At 37.7% G+C, this 24,664-nt stretch overlaps 1 protein-coding gene and 1 pseudogene across 1 annotated transcript; one reads left to right on the top strand and one right to left on the bottom strand.

Moving 5' to 3' along the window:
• Positions 1–757: 757 nt before the first annotated feature.
• Positions 758–912, bottom strand: LOC142176963 (5.8S ribosomal RNA; annotated as a pseudogene).
• A 628-nt stretch (positions 913–1,540) lies between these two features.
• Positions 1,541–4,865, top strand: LOC107785013 (pentatricopeptide repeat-containing protein At3g63370, chloroplastic-like). The gene has a single exon (XM_016606231.2). It carries the CDS (start codon positions 1,596–1,598, stop codon positions 4,488–4,490), a length of 2,895 nt encoding a protein of 964 aa, XP_016461717.2. The 5' UTR covers positions 1,541–1,595; the 3' UTR covers positions 4,491–4,865.
• The last annotated feature ends 19,799 nt before the right edge of the window (positions 4,866–24,664 follow it).

Genomic DNA, 24,664 nt, shown 5'->3' with positions numbered 1-24,664 from the left:
GTCGCAACATTTGAGGTTGTGTGCTACAACGGGATCAGAGTTAGTCCTATGTTTACAAAAGAGTTTTTTTGTAAATGTAGTTTTTGGCTCAGTGATTTTCAGAGGAGAGTTTGAGAAAATCCTACTGGAAAGTAGGTCGTGATTTTTTCACCTTTTGAGCTAGGTATTTCCACGTAAAATACTTGTGTTCTTTACTTTCCGTATTTACTATTTCTACAATAGTAGGTTAAGAAATACTTAGAAGAACCAGGTCCTTCCATAAATAGCTTAAGCAAAAAATTGATCACCACACAAACCCCCCTCCCCTCTTATGTGGTATTGAAGTATAAAACATCATACGCTTCTGCCTCTACCCCGTCCGTCGTTGAGGACATTTCCTAATTGCAATTCGGACGACGAAGCCACTCGATTCTAAGGCCGGGCTATTCCCAATTCACTCTCCCTTACCATAGAAATCCTTGTAAGCTTTTTTTCTCCACTTATTGATATGATTAAACTCAACGGGTAATGCCGTCTGGCCTGGGATCGCGGTAGGATTGCCTAAGCGCAAGAAGGATTAGGGAATTCAAACATTCCATTGGTTGGAGTCACGCCAATACGAGAGTTGAGTTTCAATCACCACTTGTCGTGACGCGCGTTGTGATGGAATCACATTTAGGCTAATCGCACGCTTGAGGCGCACCAGAGGCCAGTATCCATCCCATGATACTACCACAACTATAAGTCTAGATGCCGTGTGTAGGGGCGGCATGATGCGTGACACCAAGGTAGACATGCCTCGACCTAATGGCTTTGGGCGCAATTCACATTTAAAGATTCGATGGTTCATGGGATTCTGCAATTTACACTATGTATCACATTTTGTTACGTTATTCATCGATAAGAGAGCTAATATATCTGTTGTCGAGAGTCATTGATGTTTCAAAAGAAGCAGAAGTCCTCTCGTGCGCACCACAGACAGGGCGCGAGAGGTACGCTTTCTATTTAGTATTATGTGCTTTTCGCGATGGGATAGGTTAATCACCCAGCACATACGTGAGCGTGCAACATGGATAGGAGGGAGCTGCACAGAGGAAGACAGAAGCCCCCCTGCCACACCGCTTCCTAGTGTTTAAACAAGTTTGCAGGTTGTTTTGCTTTGCAGATTTCGAAAATGATCCTTCTGCAGGTTCACCTACGGAAACTTATTACGACTTCTCCTTCCTCCAAATGATAAGGTTCAATGGACTTCTCATGACGTCGCGGGCAGTTATTTGCCACATCGCCGCGATCCGAACAATACACCGGATCATTCAATTGATAAGAGCAACGAGCGATATGTACAAAGGGTTGGAACGAAGTCAATGCGAGCTGATGACTCGCATTTACTAGGAATTCCTCGTTGAAGACCAACAATTGCAATGATCTATCCTCATTACGATGAAATTTCAGAGATTACTCGGGCTTGTCGGCTAAGGCTGGCATCAGTGTAGCGTGCTACACTCCAAAACATTTAACGGCATAAGAAGCTAGTCGCGAAGGGATAATAAATTGAACTTTTAGGTACACTACCATTTAGTAAGTATTTATTTCATATTTGATTATTGGAAATTTCCATGCAACAGGGCGTGGCAAAAGATATGGCTGCCAGTGGGATGATCCAAAACATGTCTTTGTTTTCCTCATCACACCCCTTATCAACGAATAATCAGAAAGCTCCAACATTCAAAATCTCCCGCGTGTCTCAAAAACCCGCCATAATCCCTTCTCTCAAACAAATTTGCCGGCAAGGCAACTTCAAGGATTCATTTTTTACTCTCTCTAATTTAATTGCTCATGAAAACACATCCCAAAAATGTTTATACGAAGCTTACTCACTGCTATTCGAGATTTGTGCGTCGGAAAAAACCTTATTACATGGCCAACAAATTCATGCCCATGTTCTCAAATTGGATGTATTACGTGCTGATTCGGTATTCTTGAACACCAAAATTGTCTTCATGTATGGGAAATGTGGGTCAATTGGAGACGCCGAGAAGGTGTTTGATAGAATGACTGAAAGGTCCATTTTCACTTGGAATGCCATGATTGGTGCTTGTGTTGTAAATGGGGTACCTTTTAGAGCACTTGAGTTGTACAAGGATATGCGTTTCTTGGGTGTTTCGTTAGATGCCCATTCTATTTCTAGTACAATTAAAGCAATTAGTCAGCTCGAATTTTTGTACTGTGGAAGGGAAATACATGGTCTTGCAATAAAACTTGGTCTTATTTCGAATGTGTTCGTGCTGAACTCACTAGTGACCATGTACACCAAGTGCGATGATATCAGGGCAGCAACATTCTTGTTCAATGGAATGTGCGAAAGTGAGGATACTGTGTCGTGGAATTCTATGATTTCCGCTTACGTTATGAATGGGATGAATCAGGAAGCTTTAAGTCTCTCTGTAGAAATGCTGAATGCCAGTGTCGAACCCACCACATATACTTTTGTTGGTGCTCTTCAAGCATGCGAGGAGACAAAATTTGGAAAACTTGGGGTAGAGATTCACGCTGCTGTTCTGAAATTCGGTTATTCTCTTGATACATACGTTGTGAATGCTTTGCTAATGATGTACATAAAAAACAATAGATTAGATGAAGCTGCTAAAATATTCTTCCATATGCAAGAAAAGGACAACATTTCTTGGAATTCCATGATATCAGGATATGTACAGAATGGACTTTACGATGAAGCAATTAGTTTGTTTCATGAGATGAAGAATGCAGGTCACAAACCTGACCACGTCTCACTTGTGAGTATGCTTGTTGCATCTGGAAGACAGGGAAATTTGTTAAATGGGATGGAAATTCATGCCTTTTCACTGCGAAATTGTTTGGATAGTGATTTGCAGGTTGGCAATACTCTTGTAGATATGTATGCCAAGTGTGGCAAGTTAGATTACATGGACTCTGTCTTTGATAGGATGCTGCATAGAGATAATGTCTCTTGGACAACAATTATTGCCGCTTATGCTCAGAATAATTTTCCTTGGAAGGCCGTGCAATCATTTCGCGAGGTACAGACAGAAGGAAGCAATATTGATGATGCCCTGATGATTGGAAGTGTCCTCCTTGCTTGTACTGAGTTGAGGTGCAACTTACTTGCAAAAGAAATTCACTGTTACGTGATTAAAAGAGGGCTATATGATCCTGTTATACAAAAAACTCTTGTGAGTGTTTATGGAGATTGTGGGAATGTGGACTATGCAAATAGTATTTTTAGGTTGAGTGAAGTTAAAGATGTCGTGTCCTTTACAAGCATAATGTGTAGTTATGTTCGTAATGGACTTGCCAATGAGGCTCTTGAGCTCGGGCTCTATATGAATGAATTGGAAATTGAGGCAGATTCCATTGCAGTCCTAAGCATGCTCACTGCTGCTGCTGATTTGGCTTCCTTAAGGAAAGGAACAGAGATTCATGGATTTTTAGTTAGAAAAGGCCTCCTTATGCATGATTCCATTAGAAGCTCTCTAATAGATATGTATGCCTGCTGTGGGACTCTGGAGAACTCATATAAGGTGTTTAATCATTTAAAGAACAAAGATCCGGTTTGTTGGACAAGCATGATAAATGCTTGTGGATTACATGGATGTGGTAGGGAAGCCATTGATATATTCACGATGATGGAGAAGGAAAATATTCAGCCAGATCACATAACGTTCTTGGCTGTTCTTCGTGCGTGTAGCCATGCAGCACTAGTAGAAGATGGCAAAAGGATGTTCAAAATAATGCAAAGCAAGTATGCTTTGGAGCCTTGGCCAGAACACTATGCGTGTTTAGTTGATTTGCTTGGCCGTGCAAATTACTTAGAAGAGGCCTTTCAAATTGTTAAAACAATGAACTTGGAGGATATACCAGCTGTCTGGTGTGCTCTCCTTGGTGCTTGTCGGGTATACTCCAATAAAAAGTTAGGAGAAATTGCAGCAAAGAAGCTTCTTGAACTTGAACCGAAGAATCCAGGAAATTACATTCTTGTATCTAATGTGTATGCTGCAATAGATAGATGGGACGATGTGGAAGACGTCAGAGTAACAATGAAAGGAAAAGGGCTGAAGAAAGATCCAGCATGTAGTTGGATAGAGGTAGGAGATAAGGTTCATGCCTTTGTTGCCCAAGACAAGTCGCACCCGGAGTGTGATAGGATTTATGAAAAATTAGCCCATCTAACCGAGAAATTGGAGAAAGAAGCAGGTTATGTGGCTCAAACCAAGTGTGTTTTGCAAAATGTGGAGGAGAAAGAAAAGGTCAAGTTGCTTAAAGGACACAGTGAAAGACTAGCTATTGCATATGGTTTACTTGCTAGTACTGATCGAAACCCCATCCGAATCACAAAAAATCTTCGCGTCTGTAGTGATTGCCATGCTTTCAGCAAGCTAGCTTCAAAGTTCCTAGAGCGAGGAATTATAGTTAGAGACGCCAAAAGATTTCACCATTTCAGGGATGGGGTATGTTCCTGTGGAGATTTCTGGTGAAAATTCGTTCTAGTAATTGGTTAATGGATTAAGAAGATCTTTCTGATGATAACTAACCTTACTGCTTTGCTAAAACCTACTTATCAGTCCTGCACAGTATATTTTCAATAAGAAAGGGAGCTAGTGGACATATACACTTTCAGTTGTGAGCCAATGGATTAGTTTGATGGCTTAGACATGAGAATTTGAAGGTGGTTCAAGTCTAATGTGACACATATTGAAATTCATTTTGTGTTAATGCAAGTTTTAGAGTACAAGTTCCTAATCTTGTTATGTTAGGTTTGATGGATTATTATAAGCAGCGGAAGCAATTCCAACATTAAAATCACATGTAATCTAGACAACTAGTATATCGGAGTTTTTTGGGTTATCTCTTGAAGCGTGAAAATAACTTTTTCAGTCACGCGAACCTTCAGTTCCACAACGTCTCAATGGAATCTCCATCACCCGCACAATCACAATCATGATCTCAGAACGTTCCACGGTCTTCTACCGTGTTACTCAAACAATATCTAGAAATAGTAATTTTATGTGGGCGAAATTTCTAGGAAAACTTGGCTGAAATTTTTGGCCACCTTCTTCTTCTTCCTTTAGGTGGAAACCTTATGTATTTATACCACATGTTTTAAGGGCTAAAACCCTTTTCCAAAACATTTCTTTTCCACCAGGAAAAAGATTCCTTTATTTCCCATTATTTAATATTTAGGCACAACAAAGACCACAAAATTTAATTAACAAGGCTACCAATTATGGAATTAATTTCTAATTTTCAAAATTAATATCCACCATAATAAATTACAAATTATTCCATTAAAAAAATCGTAATAGCACTACTTTCAATTTCGAAATTTATCCATTGAATCTTATTTAACTCCCCATATTAAGATTAAGATACTAATCAATTAAATTAATTACTGACAATTTAATTATTGATTATTTTCTTTAGATTTTCGCTTAACTTATTTTATGTGTCGGATAAAAAATTTGCCGGCCTAGACATGAAAACTTATAAGCTTTCATAAAGGTGTATCATCAATCTCTAAACCGAGACATGAATTTCATCAACTAACTAGTATTTCGTCAATGTACATTATCATTATTATTATTATTATCTAATTTACCAGGCATATTGACCAACAAAAGAATCTCGCCTTTTAATAAATCAAAACAATAATAATATACACAACTAATAACAATTACATCAAGATTAAGAGTATAAGTATATTTAATGGCTAGAGAATTTATTTTATTAAGTCGGTATAAAATACTCATCTTTACTTGGTCCGTTCAATACATACAAAAAGTACTAGCACATGAAGTTGAAATTAAACCATTCTCATAATCAAGATAAATTATATTTAATCTTGTGGTACAATAATTCCTGACGGTTTGTCCAATTCCATCATTAGATTGTGAACTCAAACATTATACTTATAAGAACGGATGATATAATCGTCTGTGTATAAGCTAAACTCTATACACTAAATCATCTACTATATAAGCAAAGAACACAGTCTAATATATGATCCATTTCAAATTTTATTAAAATTGAATAAACAATTGTTCCATAATAAATACTATATCCAAACCAAAATCATGGATAATCGTGTATATATATATATATATATATATATATATATATATATATATATATATTCAAACAAGGTCAAACTTCCCTTAGAAAATTGTTCTTGGTGTGGCTATTGCCAACTTATCTGTTTCTTGTAAGCACCAAATCTAGCTTCCTCCTTATAGCTAAGTAGTTTTAAATGGGGGAAAAAGGAGGCACGAATAAACATTTTTTTTCTTCCTTCGATACCATTCTAATTCCGTTTTCGAGTCAAATATTGTGTTCTAGAATATGTGTTACTATATTTCCCTCGCGGTGGATGTAGTGCATGGGAGGATATGTATGGCTCCGATTAAAAATCTGCAATCATTCAACAATTGTGAGGATGGTGCATTTGATAATGGTGATGAAGTTAAGACTCATCAATACCAAGAAATTTGTTTCCACAATTAATGGTACTTAATTTTCTTACAACATGTTTGGCTAAGATTCTAAAATCAGCTTATTTTGAAAATTGCATTTCTCAAAAGTATTTTAGATGAGATGCAGTTTGTGTTTGACTAATTAATCTAAAAAAATATTTCTAACCAGCAATTAGTATTTGGTCAAGTTTTTAAAAAGTGCTTTTGTGTGTATTTTTCTCAAAAGTACTTTTAAAAAAAGTGTTTATGGAGAAACACTATTTTTTTCTGCTTCTCCAAAACTACTTCTATTTTTATTCAAAAACACTTTTTTTCTTTCTAAAAGCTTGACCAAATACTTTAATTTTGGAAAAAAAAAGTATTTTTCGCCTTCAAGAAGCTTGGCCAAACATATTATTAGTGAAACCCAATTCTAGATCCTTAGACCACCAAAGGATGTGGTGCAGTGGATAGGGCTGCTCTTCCCTTAACTAGAAGTCTCGAGTTCGAGCCTGGGTATGGAATGATCTTTGGTGGGGACTGCTTCTCCCCGAATAGGGCCCTACGCGGAGCAAATACGGATATAATCGGGCTCTAATACGGGTATCGGACACAGGGTGAAAAACCAAAAAAATTCTAGTTCCTTAGGTTATTATTTCTGCATGAGGTGTTGGGTTTGGCGTAATGTGATATCCTTCTTTTCAATTTTCTTGCGTTCATGATTCATGAAAACGTTATTTGTAGCTACAATTTTCGGATGAAACACTACGAGTACTTGGGTGGAACTTTTATTGGAAGGCTTGACTTAAATGGTGTGGAATGGAGCACCACCCCAATAGACGGGTTTGTCAGATTTTCTTTTTATTAATGGTGAAGGCGCGCTGCACAAGCGAGCTTCTTCTTGTAATATTAACGCCCCCAACTTGACGCACCGTTAAGTGTAATTTGAGAAGAAGACCGTGCTGAATAATTGCACCTTCAGTGTAAATTTTAAAATCAACTGAGGATGTGTGTAAATATGTAATTTTTTACCTTCCCCGAGATTTTACACTTTTTAGCGTTTAAATATTTATTTAGTTCTAATATCGTTATTTTAACTAGTTTTGACTCTTTTACTTTATTTTATCAAAAAAATTAAAAATTACAAAAAATATTTTCTCTTATTTAACTAATTGATATTTTATTTAGTTATTTTTAGTTTATCTACCTTTCATAACGTTAAAATATATACAAAAATAGTTTCACTTGTAGTATTTAGTTTTATTTTAGTAGTTTATTTTAATTAAGAGGGATTTCATATTTTATAAATACATTATACTTGTTAGAATAAGATATGAGATTTTAGCTAAAAGAGTTTGAACAACCCCAAAACTAGTTTCATTTTTGAATTTTCTTAAGCAATTTTGGACCAACCCAATTACCCTGAGCCCAAATAGCTTGATCCATCAGCTCTTTTACAAATAAAGATGAAATCTCAGCCGTTAAAACTCTTTCAATCCAAATGCTGAAATTCATTTTCCTACTATATAAAATACACATTACACTCCCTAACCTAATTTGTTAAAGCTGCAGAACCCCAAAAAGAGATGCCCCCCCAACCCTGGACTTTTTTTTCTTCATGATTAGAACACAAAAGATCCATCTTCTTCGGCACTCCAAGAACAGAAGCAATGGCGACCCCTGATTTCTTCAACGCCACCAACAATTCCAACACCCATCCCTTTTTATCTTCCATGCCCTTCTTCTTAAGACCACACTTTAAGAAGCTAAAAAAAATAAAGAATAGAGGAACGGACAGACGCAAAAATAGAGAGGAGGACAATGGATTCTCCAAGAAAGTTCACACAACATTTGGTAATGTTGTTTTAATCCACACTTTAAGAAGCTAAAAAAAATAAAGAATAGAGGAACGGACAGACGCAAAAACAGAGAGGAGGACAATGGATTCTCCAAGAAAGTTCACACAACATTTGGTAATGTAGATAGATTAAAACAGGGGAGAAACAGACACTTGAAAATAAGCACCACAAACAGCCCGAAGCAGCTCCAAATCGTCAGTCACTGTCATAAAGTCTGTTGGTTTCATTATTTGGTTTAATTCGATTTTCCGGCGAGGTTGTCCGCTCGATGTCCTATTCGGCAAGTCAAGTCTGACTAAGGTCCGTTTTATTTTTTTGTTAAGGTTGAATCTTCAATTTTGCTTCATTTTGTGATAGCTCCTGTCAAGCTTGAACTAAGACGTGATTTGGTGTATCTTTCGATTTCTTCTCTGTTTTTGACATATTGCCATTTTTATGAGTTGGGATACTCATCATGTTTGTTAGAAAAATGTATTAAATATTCATGGTTTGATTTCTTCTTTTGTTTGTTAAATGAAATTAGATGTAGTTAAAACAATTACAGAAGTTCGATATTAGTTTGTAGGTATGGAAATGGCCCAATAAATTTCACAAATATGGACCTTCATATAACAATAAATTTTAGAAAAATATTTAAACTATTGAACCCCGTAGCTTGTTTTAGGCGTTATTAATATATCATCGTGACTATGAGTATGGTTCTCATGGCGTAGTCATGATCCATAATCCCCAATTCGGGTGTGCATTTCATGTGACCCTACCACAACTTCGAATAATATAAAATTAAACATGTTGTAAATCGCGGGTGCACTTCATGTGACACGGTTTGCAATGTGTACAAAAATAACAAGTGTACGACAATCGTGTCTTGTTCCATAAATAAATCAATAATAAATAAAAGCAGTTATAAAGGTAAAAATGCACAATAGGTTTAAAATATGTAATTAATCAGATAATTAGGTCAATTATTAATAGTTGAGCGGCCGTCCTAAAACCACGAAACCTGGAAATGCCTAACACCTTCTCCCAGGTTAACAGAATTTCTTACCCGATCTTCTTTGTTCGCGGACAAAAAATAGAGTCAATTTCCTCGATTTGGGATTTAAAATAAACCTGTGACTTGGGACACCATAAATTATCCCAAGTGGCGACTCTGAAATTAAATAAACAATCTCATTTCGATTAATATCACTTTAATTGGAAAAACTCCCTTATATCCCTCTCGAAAAAAAAGAGGTGTGATAGCTCTAGCGACTCTGCTGGGGAAAAGAACCCAGAACTTCTGGTTCAGGGTTCAGAATTCGAGCTTAGAATAACTGTTATACTTGGATTTTACTTATTATCTGATATTTTACGTGTTTGAGCCTAATATGCTAAATGCCGTTTTTTACCGCTTTGATATTGATTGAATTGTATACAAACTGTTACGAAACCCTCTTCTCTCTGAGTCTTCTAAATCTTCTGGGAAGTGTGCACTTCGCGTGGCTTCTTTTTGTTAGAGTCATATCCCAATTTTAGATCGAGGTTCATACAAGTTGCAAAGTTGGTGAAGCTTCTGTATTCCCGGTACGCTGCCCCCGCCTCCCCCCTCTCGCCCCGGCTCGAGCTGTCTGCTCGGGTAAGCTAGGTCTAGAACAATACATCCAGGTATTTAAACCTAGAATAACATAGCCTCATGCCGGATCCCTAGTAGGAACGCTTGTTTGCATCACGTGCATTTGACTTTGGGGACGCAACATAGGGGTTGGGTCCGTCTAGGATAGATGTACCCAAATTAAAAAGACCATCCTGATGCATCTTACGTGCTACTTGTTTATCAGTTTGTTTCAGCTTGCATGTTGACCGGCTTCTAGAATCGGGAAAGAAAATAAAAAAAACAGTGAGATATAGGTATTTGAAATTCCGAAACTCTGCCGAAACTCTGAAAAAAGAGAGAAAAAGAAAGGTCATTTCAAAATGAGCCCAAAATTTTCAAGTGCCATGTTTCCCTTGTTCCGTCAAAGCTTATCGAACTGCGCAGGTCTGATTCTCACCGGATATGAGATACGAAGGCAAACATCATCGGTTCCGGCCCCAATTTTAAAAAATCCAAAAATATTTTCCTTTAGTTCCTTCTTTAGAAATCTTTTCTTAGAAAATTCAAAAAAAGAAGAAGTTTTTCTTTAACTCAAAAAAGTAGTTTCCTTCTTGCTGAAGCCTTTCATAAGGAAAAAAGAAATAAAAAGAAAAAAATCAAAAATTCAAAATCCAAAATATGGGTTTCCTTTATTTTGAAGTATTATTCCCAAAAATTAAAAAAAAATTAAGAAAAAAAAGAATCCAAAAAAAATATTCTCTTCCTTCTTTAAAAGTCTTTCTTTCGTAAATGTCATAAAAAATTAAAAAAATAATGTCCAAAGATATTTTTATTTTTCTTTAAAAGTACTTTTTTAATAATAAAAAAACTAAGAAATCCAAAATATTTTCTTAAAAGCCCCTCTTTCGAAAATTAAGAGGCAACATCCAAAATTCTGAAATATTTTCTTTCTTGTTTAGAAAAAGAGAAAATAAATGAAAATTCAAGAAAAAAAATCTTTTTACTTTTGAAATTGGCAAAGTTCAAATCAAAAGAAAAGAAATTTTTAGAAGTCTTTCTTTAAAAATTTTTAAAAAAATAAATTAGAATCATAAATCTAAAAAAATATTTTCTTTCTTTTTTTAAAGCATTTTTTTCCGAAAATTCCAAAAGAAAAAAAATCAAAAAATCAAAAATATTTTTCATTTATCTTAAAGCTTTCATGGTTTGAGTTTTATAAAAAGTTAAAAAAAAAAGAGTTAGCTTATTTACTCCATTCCTAATTTTTCTGAACTATGCAAGATCTGATTCATGCGGCGTCATGATACGTAGGCAATCCCCATCGGATTCGATCAAGCCATGAAATTAATTGAGTGAAAATAAACTGGAAAAAAAAGAAAGAAAAATTGAGTGAAAAAAAGAAGAAGAAAAGAAAAGAGTGAAAAAAAGAAAAAAAAGAGTGACAAAAATAAAAGAGTGACAAAAACAAAAAAGAAAAGAAAAGAGAGTGCCAAAAAATAAAAGAGCGACAGAAACGAAATGAAAAAAATCAAGAGTGATTAAAGAGAGGCGGAAATAAAAGAAAAGAGGTACATACTGAAAGGGTTAGTTAAGGCCGAGATAAAACATGCAACCGTTTAAACACATGGTAGAAGCGTTTAACTGTTAGGTGCATTGCATCCCAACGTGTTTTTACTGTTAGGTGCATTGCATCCCAACGTGCAATTTCCTATATGTTAAATGTCTCAAAACTAACAAGGTTGTGGTGTGAGCAAATTAATCAGGTTCTGTTCAGGTGGTTGGCTTTGTTGGTTGCGGTAATGAACGTGCAATCTTGCACGCGGCCACAATATTATACAAAAAACTGAGCTCCACCTCCCAGAAATGCCCATCCTTACCAAGCTCCATATAATCCCCAATCAAATGTTCCCCAGTACAATCCTCGCCCAAGAGAGCCTTTCAAAAGGAATCAGTTCGCCCCTATTGGTGAATCACGCTCGGGCTTGTTCCGAAAGCTAGTCAGGCGAGGTCTGCTGTAGCGAGTGACCCCAAACCGGCAAACTTTGAGTCCCTCTCGCAGCGAGCTGATGCCAGATGTGAATACCACTCTGGAGCAGTGGGACACAATACAGAGGACTGTTGGACCCTCAAAATGGCAATTGAAGATTTGATCGAAGCTAAAAGAATCGTTCTTCGGGACAAAGAGGCTCCTGATGTGACGAACAATCCATTTCCTGCTTACAATGAGGAATTCGATCCGGCACTGAAGGCCATTGCAGCCATCGCCGAGACAGAGGAAAAGCCAAAAACGATCGGCAAGCCTGAAAGTTCCCTATCAGATGGGAATCTTGGTAGCCAGTCTTGCTATCCTTTCTGCATCCGGATTATCTCAGAGTGTGATTCAGATGTTTTACTTTATTGTCTTACTTTTTGATGTTAACCCCTTTTGAAATTCAAAAAAAATCAATAAAAAAAATCAAAAATCAAATGAAATTAATATTTCATTGTCCAGAAATGTCTCTTTTATTAATTTCACTTTTTTATTCTCTTTTTAGTTCTGTTAAATGCAGATTTCAATAACATGATATGCTTGCGGACTCCATGCACAGATCCTAAAACGTTGCCAGACTTCGAAATAATGAGTCAAAAATCAGAATGCAATGAAGATAAGTTCAAGGAAATAAACCAAAGACTCGGAATAGCTAAAGAAAAATTGGTTCTAGATTTGAAAGGTCCATACATTGCAACAAGAATACTATCAAAAGAGTGTGTTGTACTTGGGAAACATCGAAGGAAATGTCGCAGAAATAACTCTCAGCGCAAATGCAGTCAAAAGGTACTATGTTGGATCCTCTATATAGCATGAATGTTCTCCAGTTGGGATGAAGAAAGCTTTCTTTCTCACTGTCCAAATATTCAACCTCTTGCAAACCCTTTAAGCCGGCTCCCATTCTTTGATTACCCTCTTTGGAATTTGAAAGTTATTATTGAGAAAAACGAAATGAATGAAAAAAATAAAAAAAAAAAGAAGATAAAGAAAGATGCAAAAAAAGGAAGAAAAGACAAAGAAATTGAAATGAAAAAAAAGAGGAAAAATAAAGAGAAAACAAAACAAAACAGAAAAACAAAAGAAAATCAAAGACAAAGTTTCCTGAACTACGTTCAACTTGATTCCAAAAGGATATGTGTGCAACCTCTCTCTGGGGTTCATTCACACCAAAATAAAAATTCAAATTCCCCCAAAGTTGAAACTGGGGTAGAAGTTACAATGGTTCGGCGATGGGTTTGCCTGAAAGGTTCCAAGGTTGTAATTCAATCCAAATGATTTTTACCCCAAAACCCTGTTCTAGTCCTTCTGATCAATCGACAAAGAGGTTCAAAATGGGAGGATACAATTACTTGGATCTGACAGAATAAGTTGAGAGAAATACAATGAGAGAATCTTATCGGTGAAAAGCCTCACGGGCACCGTAAGGCAATGGTAAGCAGAGAAATGAAAAATGAGAGAGTCTTGTTAGTGAAAACTCACAAAGAGCACTATAAGGCGATGGTGAGAAGAGAAATGAGAGAGGTTAGCTGGTAAAAACCCGCAAAGGGCTCCCCGGATCGAAAGAGGATCCTCACAACTATCGGCATCAACAGAGTCCTGGTAAGGTTTCTCGATTTTGAGGCAAAGGTTTGATGCATTTTTGAGAGTCGACTGATTTACATGCATCAGGCATCCAGTCCAAAAGGCATGTCATGTTCATTGAAGTCCGCAAGCACTCCAGATAAATCATTCTTTCCTTTCCCCGAAAGGGACATTTCTTGTTTACACTCATTCTCCATTCTATTATTTGTTTTCGTTGAATCCCTTTCGGTCTAACTCTATTCCAAAACTTAGGCAAAGAAAGGATGTCAAGATTGATTTACTGGGCTTTTGTTTGATACGAGCCAATGTTCAAGAAGACACCCAGCCTCGACAGGTGCATCGAGTTGACTTCGTCTGGACATGATGGCCGATGCTTTGAAATAAAAAAATTCCTGAAAAGAAAGGAAATCAAAGTCAAATGCCCACAAAGGCAAAATAAAGTTAAAAAAGGTTAAGTCCCACGTGGCTAACCGTTTGGGCAAAAATTTGAGAAGCCAAAGGATCCCAAATGCTCTGAAACTAAAGTTGGAAGGAAGAAGCTAGAAATGAAAGGCCTATGAAGGCAAAATAAAGTTGAAAAAGGTTAAGTCCCACACGACTAGTCGTTGCGACAAAGTTTGAGGAGCCAAAAGTTCCCCAATGCTTCGAAGTTTTTTCTTTTTTAAAAAAAGAAAAAAACACAACAAGTCAGAAGGGAAGGGCCTATAGAGGCAAAATAAAGGAGAAAATGTTGAGTCCCATCGACCAATCGTCATGGCAAAGTCTGGAAAAGACAGAGGTCCTCCGGGGTCAGAAATGCCATCGGTATTCAGGAAACAACCAGTTGCAGTTGAAAAGGCCGACATCAAGTGACTGAAATACTCAAGGCCACAAAATCAACCACTATTTCAAACTGACAAATTGTTCTTTGTTTGAAAAATAGGAAATAGGTGCAATCCAAAGCAACCTTGCAAGAAGTAGGTGCAACCAAAAAGAAACTGCGCAAGGGCTAGAAACAGCTTTGCAGCAACAACCCAAAAGGGAAGTCTCCTCCAAACAATTTTCCCGCATTTAGTCATTCTCTGAAATAATAAAAAATTTAAAAAATGATGAAGAAATGAAATGAAGAAAAAAAATTCAAAATCATGGTAGTATAGGGTCTCCAATCCCTAGATGCGTCTTTTCCAACATAGGGTCCCACACCCTAGTTGATGCCGGCATAACCCGATGACTTTTCCAACATAGGTTCCCACTCCCTAGTTGATGCTAGCATAACTCGATGACTTTTTCAACATAGGATCCCACTCTCTAGTTGGTCCCGGCATAACCCGATGACTTTTCCAACATAGGGTCCTACTCCCTAGTTGATGCCGGCATAACCCGATAAATTGTCCAACATAGGGTCTCACTCCCTAGTTGACGCCAGCATAAACTGATGATTTTCCAACGTAGGGTCCCACTCCCTAGTTGATGTCGGCATAACCCGTTGACTTTTCCAACATAGGATTTCACTCCCTAGTTGATGCCGGCATAACCCCAATGACTTTTCCAACATAGGGTTCCACTCCCTAGTTGATGCTGACATAACCCGATAACTTTTCCAACATAGGGTCTCACTCCGTAGTTGATGCCAACATAACCTGATGACTTTTCCAACATAGGGTCCCACTCCCTAGTTGATGCTGGCATAACCCGATAACTTTTCCAACATAGGGTCTCACTCCCTAGTTGATACCGGCATAACCCAATGACTTTTCCAACTTAGGGTCCCACTCCCTAGTTGATGCAGGTATTACCCGATTACTTTGCCAACATATGGTCCCACTCCTTAGTTGATGTCGGCATAACCCGATGACTTTCCAACATAGGATCCCACTCTCTAGTTGGTGTTTGCATAACCCGATGACTTTTATAGCATAGGGCCCCACTTACCAGTTGATGGAGGCATAACCCGATGAATTTTTCAACATAGGGTCCCATCCTTAGTTGATGCCGGCATAACCCGATGACTTTTCCAATATAGGGTCCTACTCCCTAGTTGATGCCGGCATAACCCGATGACTTTTCCAACATAGGGTTCCACTCCCTAGTTGATGCTAGCATAACTTGACGCCAGAATAACCTGATGCCAGCATAGGGTCACTACTCCCTAGTTGATACCAACATAGGGTCTTCACACCCTAGTTGATGCCAACATAACCTGAAGTTAGCATAACCTGATACCAACATAGGGTCACCACTCCCTAGTTGATGCCAACATAGGGTCTCCACTCTCTAATTGATGACAGCGTAACTTGATGCCAGCATAAGGTCACCACTCCCTAGTTGATGCCAACATAGAGTCACCACTCTCTAGTTGATGCCAACATAGGGTGTCAACTCCCTAGTTGCCAGCATAACCTGATGCCAACGCAGGGTCTCCACTCCCTAGTTGATGCCAACATAACCTGATGCCAGCATAACCTGATGCCAACATAGGGTCACCATTCCCTAGTTGATGATTTTCCAACCATAGGGTCCCCAATCCCTAATGGATTTCATTTTTTTAATATAGGGTCTCCACTCCCTAATCTCTTTTTCCCAAAGATATACAATCCTGATTTTAGTGCTTTCAATAATGAAGAAGTATAGAGTTTTGGTTACAAATAGCTCACGAAATTTTCCTAGTGAAAACTGGGGCAGAAAAATTCCTTTTGATTGTTTGTTTTGGTGTCTGAGCAGGTTATACCTCGAGACACAGGGTTTGAGACAACCAAAAGAAGAAGTATCAATCTAGAATAAAAGAAAAAAAAAAAGAAAAAGAAGTAAAGTCAAAGTGCAGAAGCGGAGAAAAGATGTGGACTCCTCAAGACATGATTGAAGTCACAAACTTTGCATGTCCCGCTTTGATCCGAAAAGCTGCAGAAAAATAAACCAGTACTTGCAGCTAACAAGCATCAAGATTAAGATCAGGGTCTGCATGAAGAACCATCCAAGACTCAAGATCAAGTTTCAGAAGACTTATAGATAGGAATCTTATAACTCGTAGATGATAGGCTTGCTTAGTTCTTTTTCATTTTGATTTTGATGTAATAACAGGACCACGAACCAGAACCTCGACGACACCTCAATTGGCTCTCCTCCTCGGTATACTCCATCACTCTTCCTAATTCTAAACTACACGTGGCCTGATTCCTTTATAGTCAAGGATATGTAGGCAGCTCAGATACCAAGGCTTGGTCACACTCTACTTTCTTTTAGTTTTTGGTCTATCTAAATAAGGGTCGGGTCAAAAACCTGTCTCGTCGTTCTTTGTCTGAAAACTCTTCGTGTTTCTAGACAAAGAGGGGCAGCTGTTGACATGTAATTTTTGATCCTCCCCGAGAATTTACACTTTTTAGCGTTTAAATATTTAGTTTAGGTCTAATATTGCTATTTTAACTAGTTTTGACTTTTTTACTTTATTTTATCACAAAACTGAAAATTACTAAAAATATTTTCTCTTATTTAGCTAATTGATATTTTATTTAGATATTTTTAGTTTATCTACCTTCATAAAATTAAAATATATACAAAAATAGTTTCACTTTTAGTATTTAGTTTTATTTTAGTAGTTTATTTCAATTAAGAGTGATTTCTATATTTTATAAATATATTATACTTATTAGAATAAGATATGGGATTTTAGCTAAAAAAGTTTGAACAACCCCAAAACTAGTCTCATTTTTGAATTTTCTTAAGCAATTTTGGACCAACCCAATTACCCTGAGCCCAAATAGCTTGATCCATTAGCCCTTTTAGAAATAAAGATGAAATCTCAATCATTAAAACTCTTTCAATTCAAAGGCTGAGATTCATTTTTCCTACCATATAAAATATACATTACACTCCCTAACCTAATTTTTTAGAGCCGCAGAACCCCAAAAAGAGACTTCCGACCTTGAACTTTTTCTTCTTCATGATTAGAACACAAAAGACCCATCTTCTTCGGCACTCCAAGAAAAGAAGCAGCGGCGACCCCAGATTTCTTCAACGCCACCAACAATTCCAACACCCATCCCCTTTTTATCTTCCATACCCTTCTTCTTAAGACCACACTTTACGAAGCTAAAAAACTAAAGAACAGAGGAACGGACAGACGCAAAAATAGAGAGGAGGACAATGGATTCTCCAAGAAAGTTCACACAACATTTGGTAATATAGATAGATAAAAACAGGGGGGAAATGGACACTTGAAAATAAGCACCACAAACAGCTCCAAATCGCCAGTCACTGTCATAGTCTGTTGGTTTCATTGTTTGGTTTAATTCGATTTTCCGGCGAGGTTGTCCGCTCGAGGTCCTATTCGGCGAGTCAAGTCTAACTAAGGTCCGTTTTATTTTTTTGTTAAGGTTGATTCTTCAATTTTGCTTCATTTTGTGATAGCTCCTGTCAAGCTTGAACTAAGACGTGATTGGGTGTATATTCTGATTTCTTCTCTGTTTTTGACATATTGCCATTTTTATGAGTTGGGATACTCATCATGTTTGTTAGAAAAATGTATTAAATATTCATGGTTTGATTTATTCTTTTGTTTGTTAAATGAAATTAGATGTAGTTAAAACAATTACAGAAGTTAGATATTAGTTTGTAGGTATGGAAATGGCCCAATAAATTTCGCAAATATGGACCTTCATATAACAATAAATTTTAGAAAAATATTTAAACTATTGAACCCCGTAGCTTGTTTTTGGCGTGATTAATAAATCATTGTGACTATGAGTATGGTTCCCGTGGCGTAGTCATGATCCATAATCCCCAATTCGGGTGTGAATTTCATGTGACCCTACCACAACTTCGAATAATATAAAATTAAACATGTTGTAAATCACGGGTGCACTTCATGTGACGCGGTTTGCAATGTGTACAAAAACAACAAGTGTACGACAATCGTGGCTTGTTCCATAAATAAATCAATAATAAAGGAAACTCTCATGGTCCGAAGAGAATTTGCAACAACAACAACAACAACAACAACCCAGTATAATCCCACAAGTGGGGTCTGGGGAGGGTAATATGTATGCAGACCTTACCCCTACCCCGAAGGGTAGAGAGGCTGTTTCCAGGAGACCCTCGGCTCAAAAAGCAACAGAAGCCGATATATTAGTACCATAAAAATGCATAATAAAATAACAGCAATACAATACAATAGATATGAAGTACCGAATATGAAATACGAAAAAGATGGCTGGTATAGTAAAAACTAGCAGGTAAAGCCCTGCATCACTAGACGACCAATGACATTCTTATTCTAACTCCTAACTGGCTAGTCTCACTCTATTGTGTTATAGAAATATTCACAACTCTCCCCTAACCTACAACCTTAATACTCGACCTCCATAATTCCCTGTCAAGGTCCATGTCCTCAGTAATCCTAAGTCTTGCCATGTCCTGTTTGATCACCTCACCCCAATACTTCTTAGGTCGTCCTCTACCTCTCCGCGTGCCCACTACCGCCAGTCGCTCACACCTCCTCACCGGTGCATTAGTGCTCCTCCTCTGAATGTGTCCGAACCATCTGAGTCTTAAAATATGATGCACAATAGGTTTAAAATATGTAATTAATCAGATAATTAGGCCAATTATTAATAGTTGAGCGGCCATCCTAAAACCACGAAACCCGGGAAATGCCTAATACCTTCTTCTAGGTTTATAGAATTTCTTACCCGATCTTCTTTGTTCGCGGACCAAAAATAGAGTTAATTTCCTCGATTTGGGATTTAAAATAAACCGGTGACTTGGGACACCATAAATTATCCCAAGTGGCCTCTGAAACCACATTTCGATTAATATCACTTTAATTGGAAAAACTCTCTTATATCCCTCCCGAAAAAAAGAGGTGTGACAGCTCTAGCGACTCTGCTGGGGAAAAGAACCCAAAACTTCTGGTTCAGGGTTCAGAATTTGAGCTTAGAATAACTGTTATACTTGGCTTTTACTTATTATCTTATTTTTTATGTGTTTGACCCTAATATGCTAAATGCCGTTTTTTACCGCTTTGATATTGATTGAATTGTATACAAACTGTTACGAAACCCTCTTCTCTCTAAGTCTTCTAAATCTTCTGGGAAGTGTGCGCTTCGTGTGGCTTCTTTTTTGTTAGAGTCATATCCCAATTTTAGATCGAGGTTCATACAAGTTGCAAAGTTGGTGAAGCTTCTGTATTCTCGGTACGCTGCCCCCGTCTCCCCCTTCCCACCCCGGATCGAGCTGTCTGCTCGGGTAAGCCAGGTCTAGAACAATACACCCAGGTTTTTAAACCTAGAATAACATAGCCTCATGCCGGATCCCTAGTAGGAACGCTTGTTTGTATCACGTGCATTTGACTTTGGGGACGTAACATAGGGGTTGGGTCCGTCTAGGACAGGTGTACCCAAATTAAAAAGACCATCTTGATGCATCTTGTGAGCACGTGATTTTTGCCCTACGAGAACTACTCCCAAAAATTCAAAACAAAATAGTTTTGTGTTGTTTGTGATTTATTTGTATTTGTCTGTACATGTTTATTTTTACTTTAATTAAGAAAAAATACAAAAAATATGTTGCCTGTGCATTTAGGATTTAATTTTACAATTTAGGAATTAATTAAACAATTTAATTTGTTTTACAAAATGGAAAAATCACAAAAAATAATGTACTTTGCATTTTTAGCATTTAAATTGTGTGATTTTATTTTTATTGGTGTTTAATTTCGTGTGATAATTATTATTTAAGAGTTAACTAGTATTCTAAGTCAACCTTAGTTTTATAATTTGAGTTAGGATTTTTGGTTTTAATTTTGAAGACAATTTAGGAAGAAAAAGAATTAATAAAAGAGAAGAAAATTGGAATTGGGGCCAAATTCAATGTAGTTTAAGAAGCCCAAACAATTACCCAGCCAAACCTGCCCGATCCAGCCCAAACCCGTGCCAAACATCCGATCTATCCCAGGCCATCTCAAACGACGCCGTTTCAAATGGCATGTCAATCCAGGCCGTTCATGTCATCTAATCCAATGGCCGCAGATCGCCCCCATGCACCGACCCATTCCCATCCAAAGACCGATCCGGTCTCGAGGTAGACTAAACGACGCCATCTCATTAAGTGAGTGATCCAAGCCATTGATCGTGAATGATCCAATGGCCAAGATCCATTCCCCACCCCACTATATATTCCTAAAAACTCACCCCACGTCTCCCAAGCAATGCCCCCCCTTCGCCTTCATCTCTAACCTAGAGACAGGCCCAACACCCTACGCCTTCAACCACCGTGCTCCGCCCACCGGAAATCGCCTCACGGCTGTTTCGGTGGTCCAAATGACCCCAAAATTACACCACAGCCTCCCCATGACATCCTCTTTCCAAATCCTGAATCAGTTTTCTTCGAATCAGTACCAGACGCTTCGAATCTTCAATCAAATATTCGAGCAAAACCCTAGCTTACCCAATAGCCCCCAAACTCACACCCTGTGATCTCCTGGACCCCCTCACCATGAATCCTTGATCAATTCTTTTCAAATCATCGTGGGGCAGCTCAGATTCCAGATCAAAGTTAGGCAGGCCAGGTTCCAAGAATTTTGAGTCAGAGACTGACTTTAGACATGCTGTTTTCCTTCGAAAACACATGGTTAAAGTCCGTCTCGGCTTGAAAGTGGGAAGATCCTCGAGGTTTTTAATCGAGTTGTGATTCGGGTAAGTCTTTTACGTCCAGTTTTGATTGTTCACTCTTGCAGTTCCGTTTGTTTACTCTGTCCCTTCCTCTTCTATAAATTTGCATGAATTTCCCGTTTGAATTATGGTCAGTAGTCTAAGTTCCAATTTGTGCCAGTTTGCAAGTTGAATTTGTCAAGAACTGGTCTAATTTGTGTCCGGTTAGTTTGGTTTAAGGTCAGGCTACCAATTACTTTGTCATTGTGATTCCTTAATTAGTGATGTTGGCCTGTATAATAGACCTAATGTTTAGGAAATGGTTCATGATTGTTTGAATCTAGACTTGTGCTATTAATCATGTTTCTTTTCATGACACTTGCTTTGCCTCATCTCTAATTGCAGGCTCATGTTGAGAGTAGTTGGGTTTAGTCAAAACTGTTGTGAATTAAAACTTGTTCTATAGTGTGTGATTCCCTTTGTTTGCAATTCATACTGTCGATTACCTGCCTAGTTAGTCATCAGGAGGTCTACTGGTCTTGCAAATCTGAAGTTTTGTAATCTGTCCAGTTGAGTTAGGAGTCAGTTGTTAGGAATTTGATAGTTTGAATTGGTTATAGCTGAAGGGTTTGGTACAGATTGAAAGGGGTTCATGTAGGATAATAGTTTAGGGCATCAGGGGGTAATTTGGACTTTAAATTTAAGTATTTTGTCCAGTAAGTGCTAAGGTAACATTAAATTAATGCATTTGTTTAAGTGCTAATGGGGAACAAAACATAATGGTAGGGGAAAACTTAAAAGAGATTGATTAAAATATGTTGTCCATGGCTGTTTGAACATTAAATAAGGAAAAGACAAGGGATAATGGGGAAAACATACTCTAGTGGGGTACTAAAAGAAGATCATGGGCAGAATTAGTTAAAAAATTCTGCCTAAGTTCTCTTGAGAGCTGGCAAGGTCAGTGTTTGGGTATAAGTGGAGGGACTTAGGACAGAACTTGGGGGACCTGAGAGGACTAGGAATCAGTTTGAGAAAGTTTTTTTTAGAGAGTTTTTCTAAGGTTTCAGTTCTTAGGGAGCATTTTGAAAACTTTGAGGGCATTTAGTTCTAATTTGAAACATACAAAGAATTTGAGATGTCAATTTTAAGAGTTTTTTTTTGAGAACTTTCAAATTGCTAGCCACTGGAGTCAGTAGTGTTTTCTACTTGGTTCCAGTAGACTTTTGGTTTCAGTCGAGACATTCTCGGATCAGTTTGAGCGTTTTGTTGCTGTGGTATGTTTCTAGGGTCAATTTGAAGGTCATTGGGTTTTATTCGAATCGGTTTTGGGTTAATCTATTCATCTTGTTGGTTCAAAACATTTCTGAACTCTTCTTGGATTGATAAATATATTTCTGGGCTGAACTGGTTGTGTTCGTGGCTGTTTGAACTCTAAATCTGCTGTTAGACTTGTTGTTCGCTGCCACTGATTTTCTCCTTCTTCATTGTTATAACTTCCAGGTACATCTTTGGATCACCCTGATGTAATTTTGAGTTGAGTTGAAATAGAAACACTGGCCAGATTCGAGTATATCTGGATGTTGTCAATTGTTTTATCATTTGTTAGTTGCTAGCTAAATGCTTAGTATTTGTTTTTGCATTATTAGAACAACTGTTTGGATTATATGTTGTATGGACTATTCTGGACTGTCTTAGCTTACTAGTTCATTCAGTATTACCAGGGTAGTATGGTATAGCTTAATTCAATTCCATTAATTCATCTCCAGTAGTTATAAAATCGATCCAAATAGCTTTATTTGTTAAAAACAAGTTCGGCGGGTTTTGTTGGGTAGTAGTGGGGTGTGATGCAGCATTTTGCACTAGTTAAATGCAGGATGTGGTTCCATGTTTTTCTTGGTAGTTTATGGTAGGCAACAGTTTGAAGTTCATGTCTATTTGTTCTAGGTCCGTATATATTGACAAAAGAAATGTGAGTTTACTTTTAAGAATTTTTAACTTGAGGTGCTATGATTAGGACATTATGTTAAATAATAGGTTGAATCAAGGTTACTCATTACAGTACTGATAATATTGAAGCATGCCCATTTCAATTTAATGTTCTAATTATTTAGCTAGTTTCCATTTGCTGAGAATATGGTAGTTAATTAATGCTGGGGTGTCTCTTTATAAACGTCATGTTTCCGGTGAATCAAAAGTTTCTTCAGGAATTTGGGCTCACTCTTAGACCCAGTTGAGAGATGACCCAGTCTCATCCCTGCATCCCCATTCATTTCAGTTTTGACTCGCCTTATTTGAGTGCTGCATTGAGCAGTCAATAGGATTCGATCCCTCTCCGCCATTCAGGCCCAAATGCTGGAACCTAATAAAGCTAATTTGTTTTAATTCAAGAATTTTTTGATATCGTAGTAATGATACATGGACTTGTTAAAATAATCAGGACCTTTTTCTTTTACTTTAGAGACAAACAAAATATATAGAAAATCATAGTCGCTTGTAGGTTTGTCCTTGAAAATAATAGATGAGACGAGCCTCGCTACATAAAGCTACAAATTGTGGGGCCCTTAATAAATGGTTAAAAATGAAACATTTTTCGGGATGGGCCGTTTAGTGAATTTCACGGCCCTCCCCAAAGATAATAATGCGCTAGTCATTCTAGACGCGTTTTTGATAATTTACTTTCTTAAACTCGGGTGCACATTTATGTGACCCAAATCCAAATCTCAGCATAGTTGAAATATGTCAATAACCACGGGTGCATTGATGTGACGTGGTTCGAGATGTATTTTCACGACGTTGCAACTCTTGTTAAAAAATAATAATAATAAAAGTGGTAAAAAGTTAAAATTTGCACATAGGTTCAACATGTATAAAAATCAGATAAATAAGCCGAATATGACAGTTGAGCGACCGTGCTAGAACCACGGAACTCGGGAATGCCTAACACCTTCTCCCGGGTTAACAAAATTCCTTACTCGGATTTCTGGTTCGCGGACTGTAATACAGAGTCAATCTTTTCCTTGATTCGGGATTCAACCGGTGACTTGGGACACCATAAATCTCCCAAGTGGCGACTCAGAATCTTTAAATAAAATTCCGTTTCGATTGTCCTTTAATTAGAAAAACTCCATTACGCCCCTGCGGGCACAGGTAAAAAGGAGGTGTGACAGCACTGGCGACTCTGCTGGGGACAACACCCAGAATCTCTGGTTCAGGGTTCAGAATTCGAGCTTTAAATAATTGTTATAATTGGCTTGTTTTATCTGCATTTTTACATGTTTGGGCCTAATGTGCTAAATGCTGCTTTTACCGCTTTGATATTATCTAAACTGTATATATACTGCTAAGAAACCCTTCTCTTCTCACCTTTGGGGATGTGCTCGCTGGTCGAGACTCCCTATTCTGTTAGTGTCATACCTTGAAATAAGAAAGAGGCTCGGACAAGTTACTAAGCCGGATGGCCTTTTTGTTCCCGGTACGTAGCCCCCTCTTCGACTCGAGTTGTCTGCTTGGATACACAATCTGGAACAAATACCCAG

The sequence above is a fragment of the Nicotiana tabacum genome, chromosome 22 (assembly GCF_000715075.1).
Source record: "Nicotiana tabacum cultivar K326 chromosome 22, ASM71507v2, whole genome shotgun sequence".
NCBI classification, from domain to species: domain Eukaryota; kingdom Viridiplantae; phylum Streptophyta; class Magnoliopsida; order Solanales; family Solanaceae; genus Nicotiana; species Nicotiana tabacum.
Note: the sequence above shows the minus strand (reverse complement) of the source record. Positions and strands in the feature narration are given on the sequence as shown.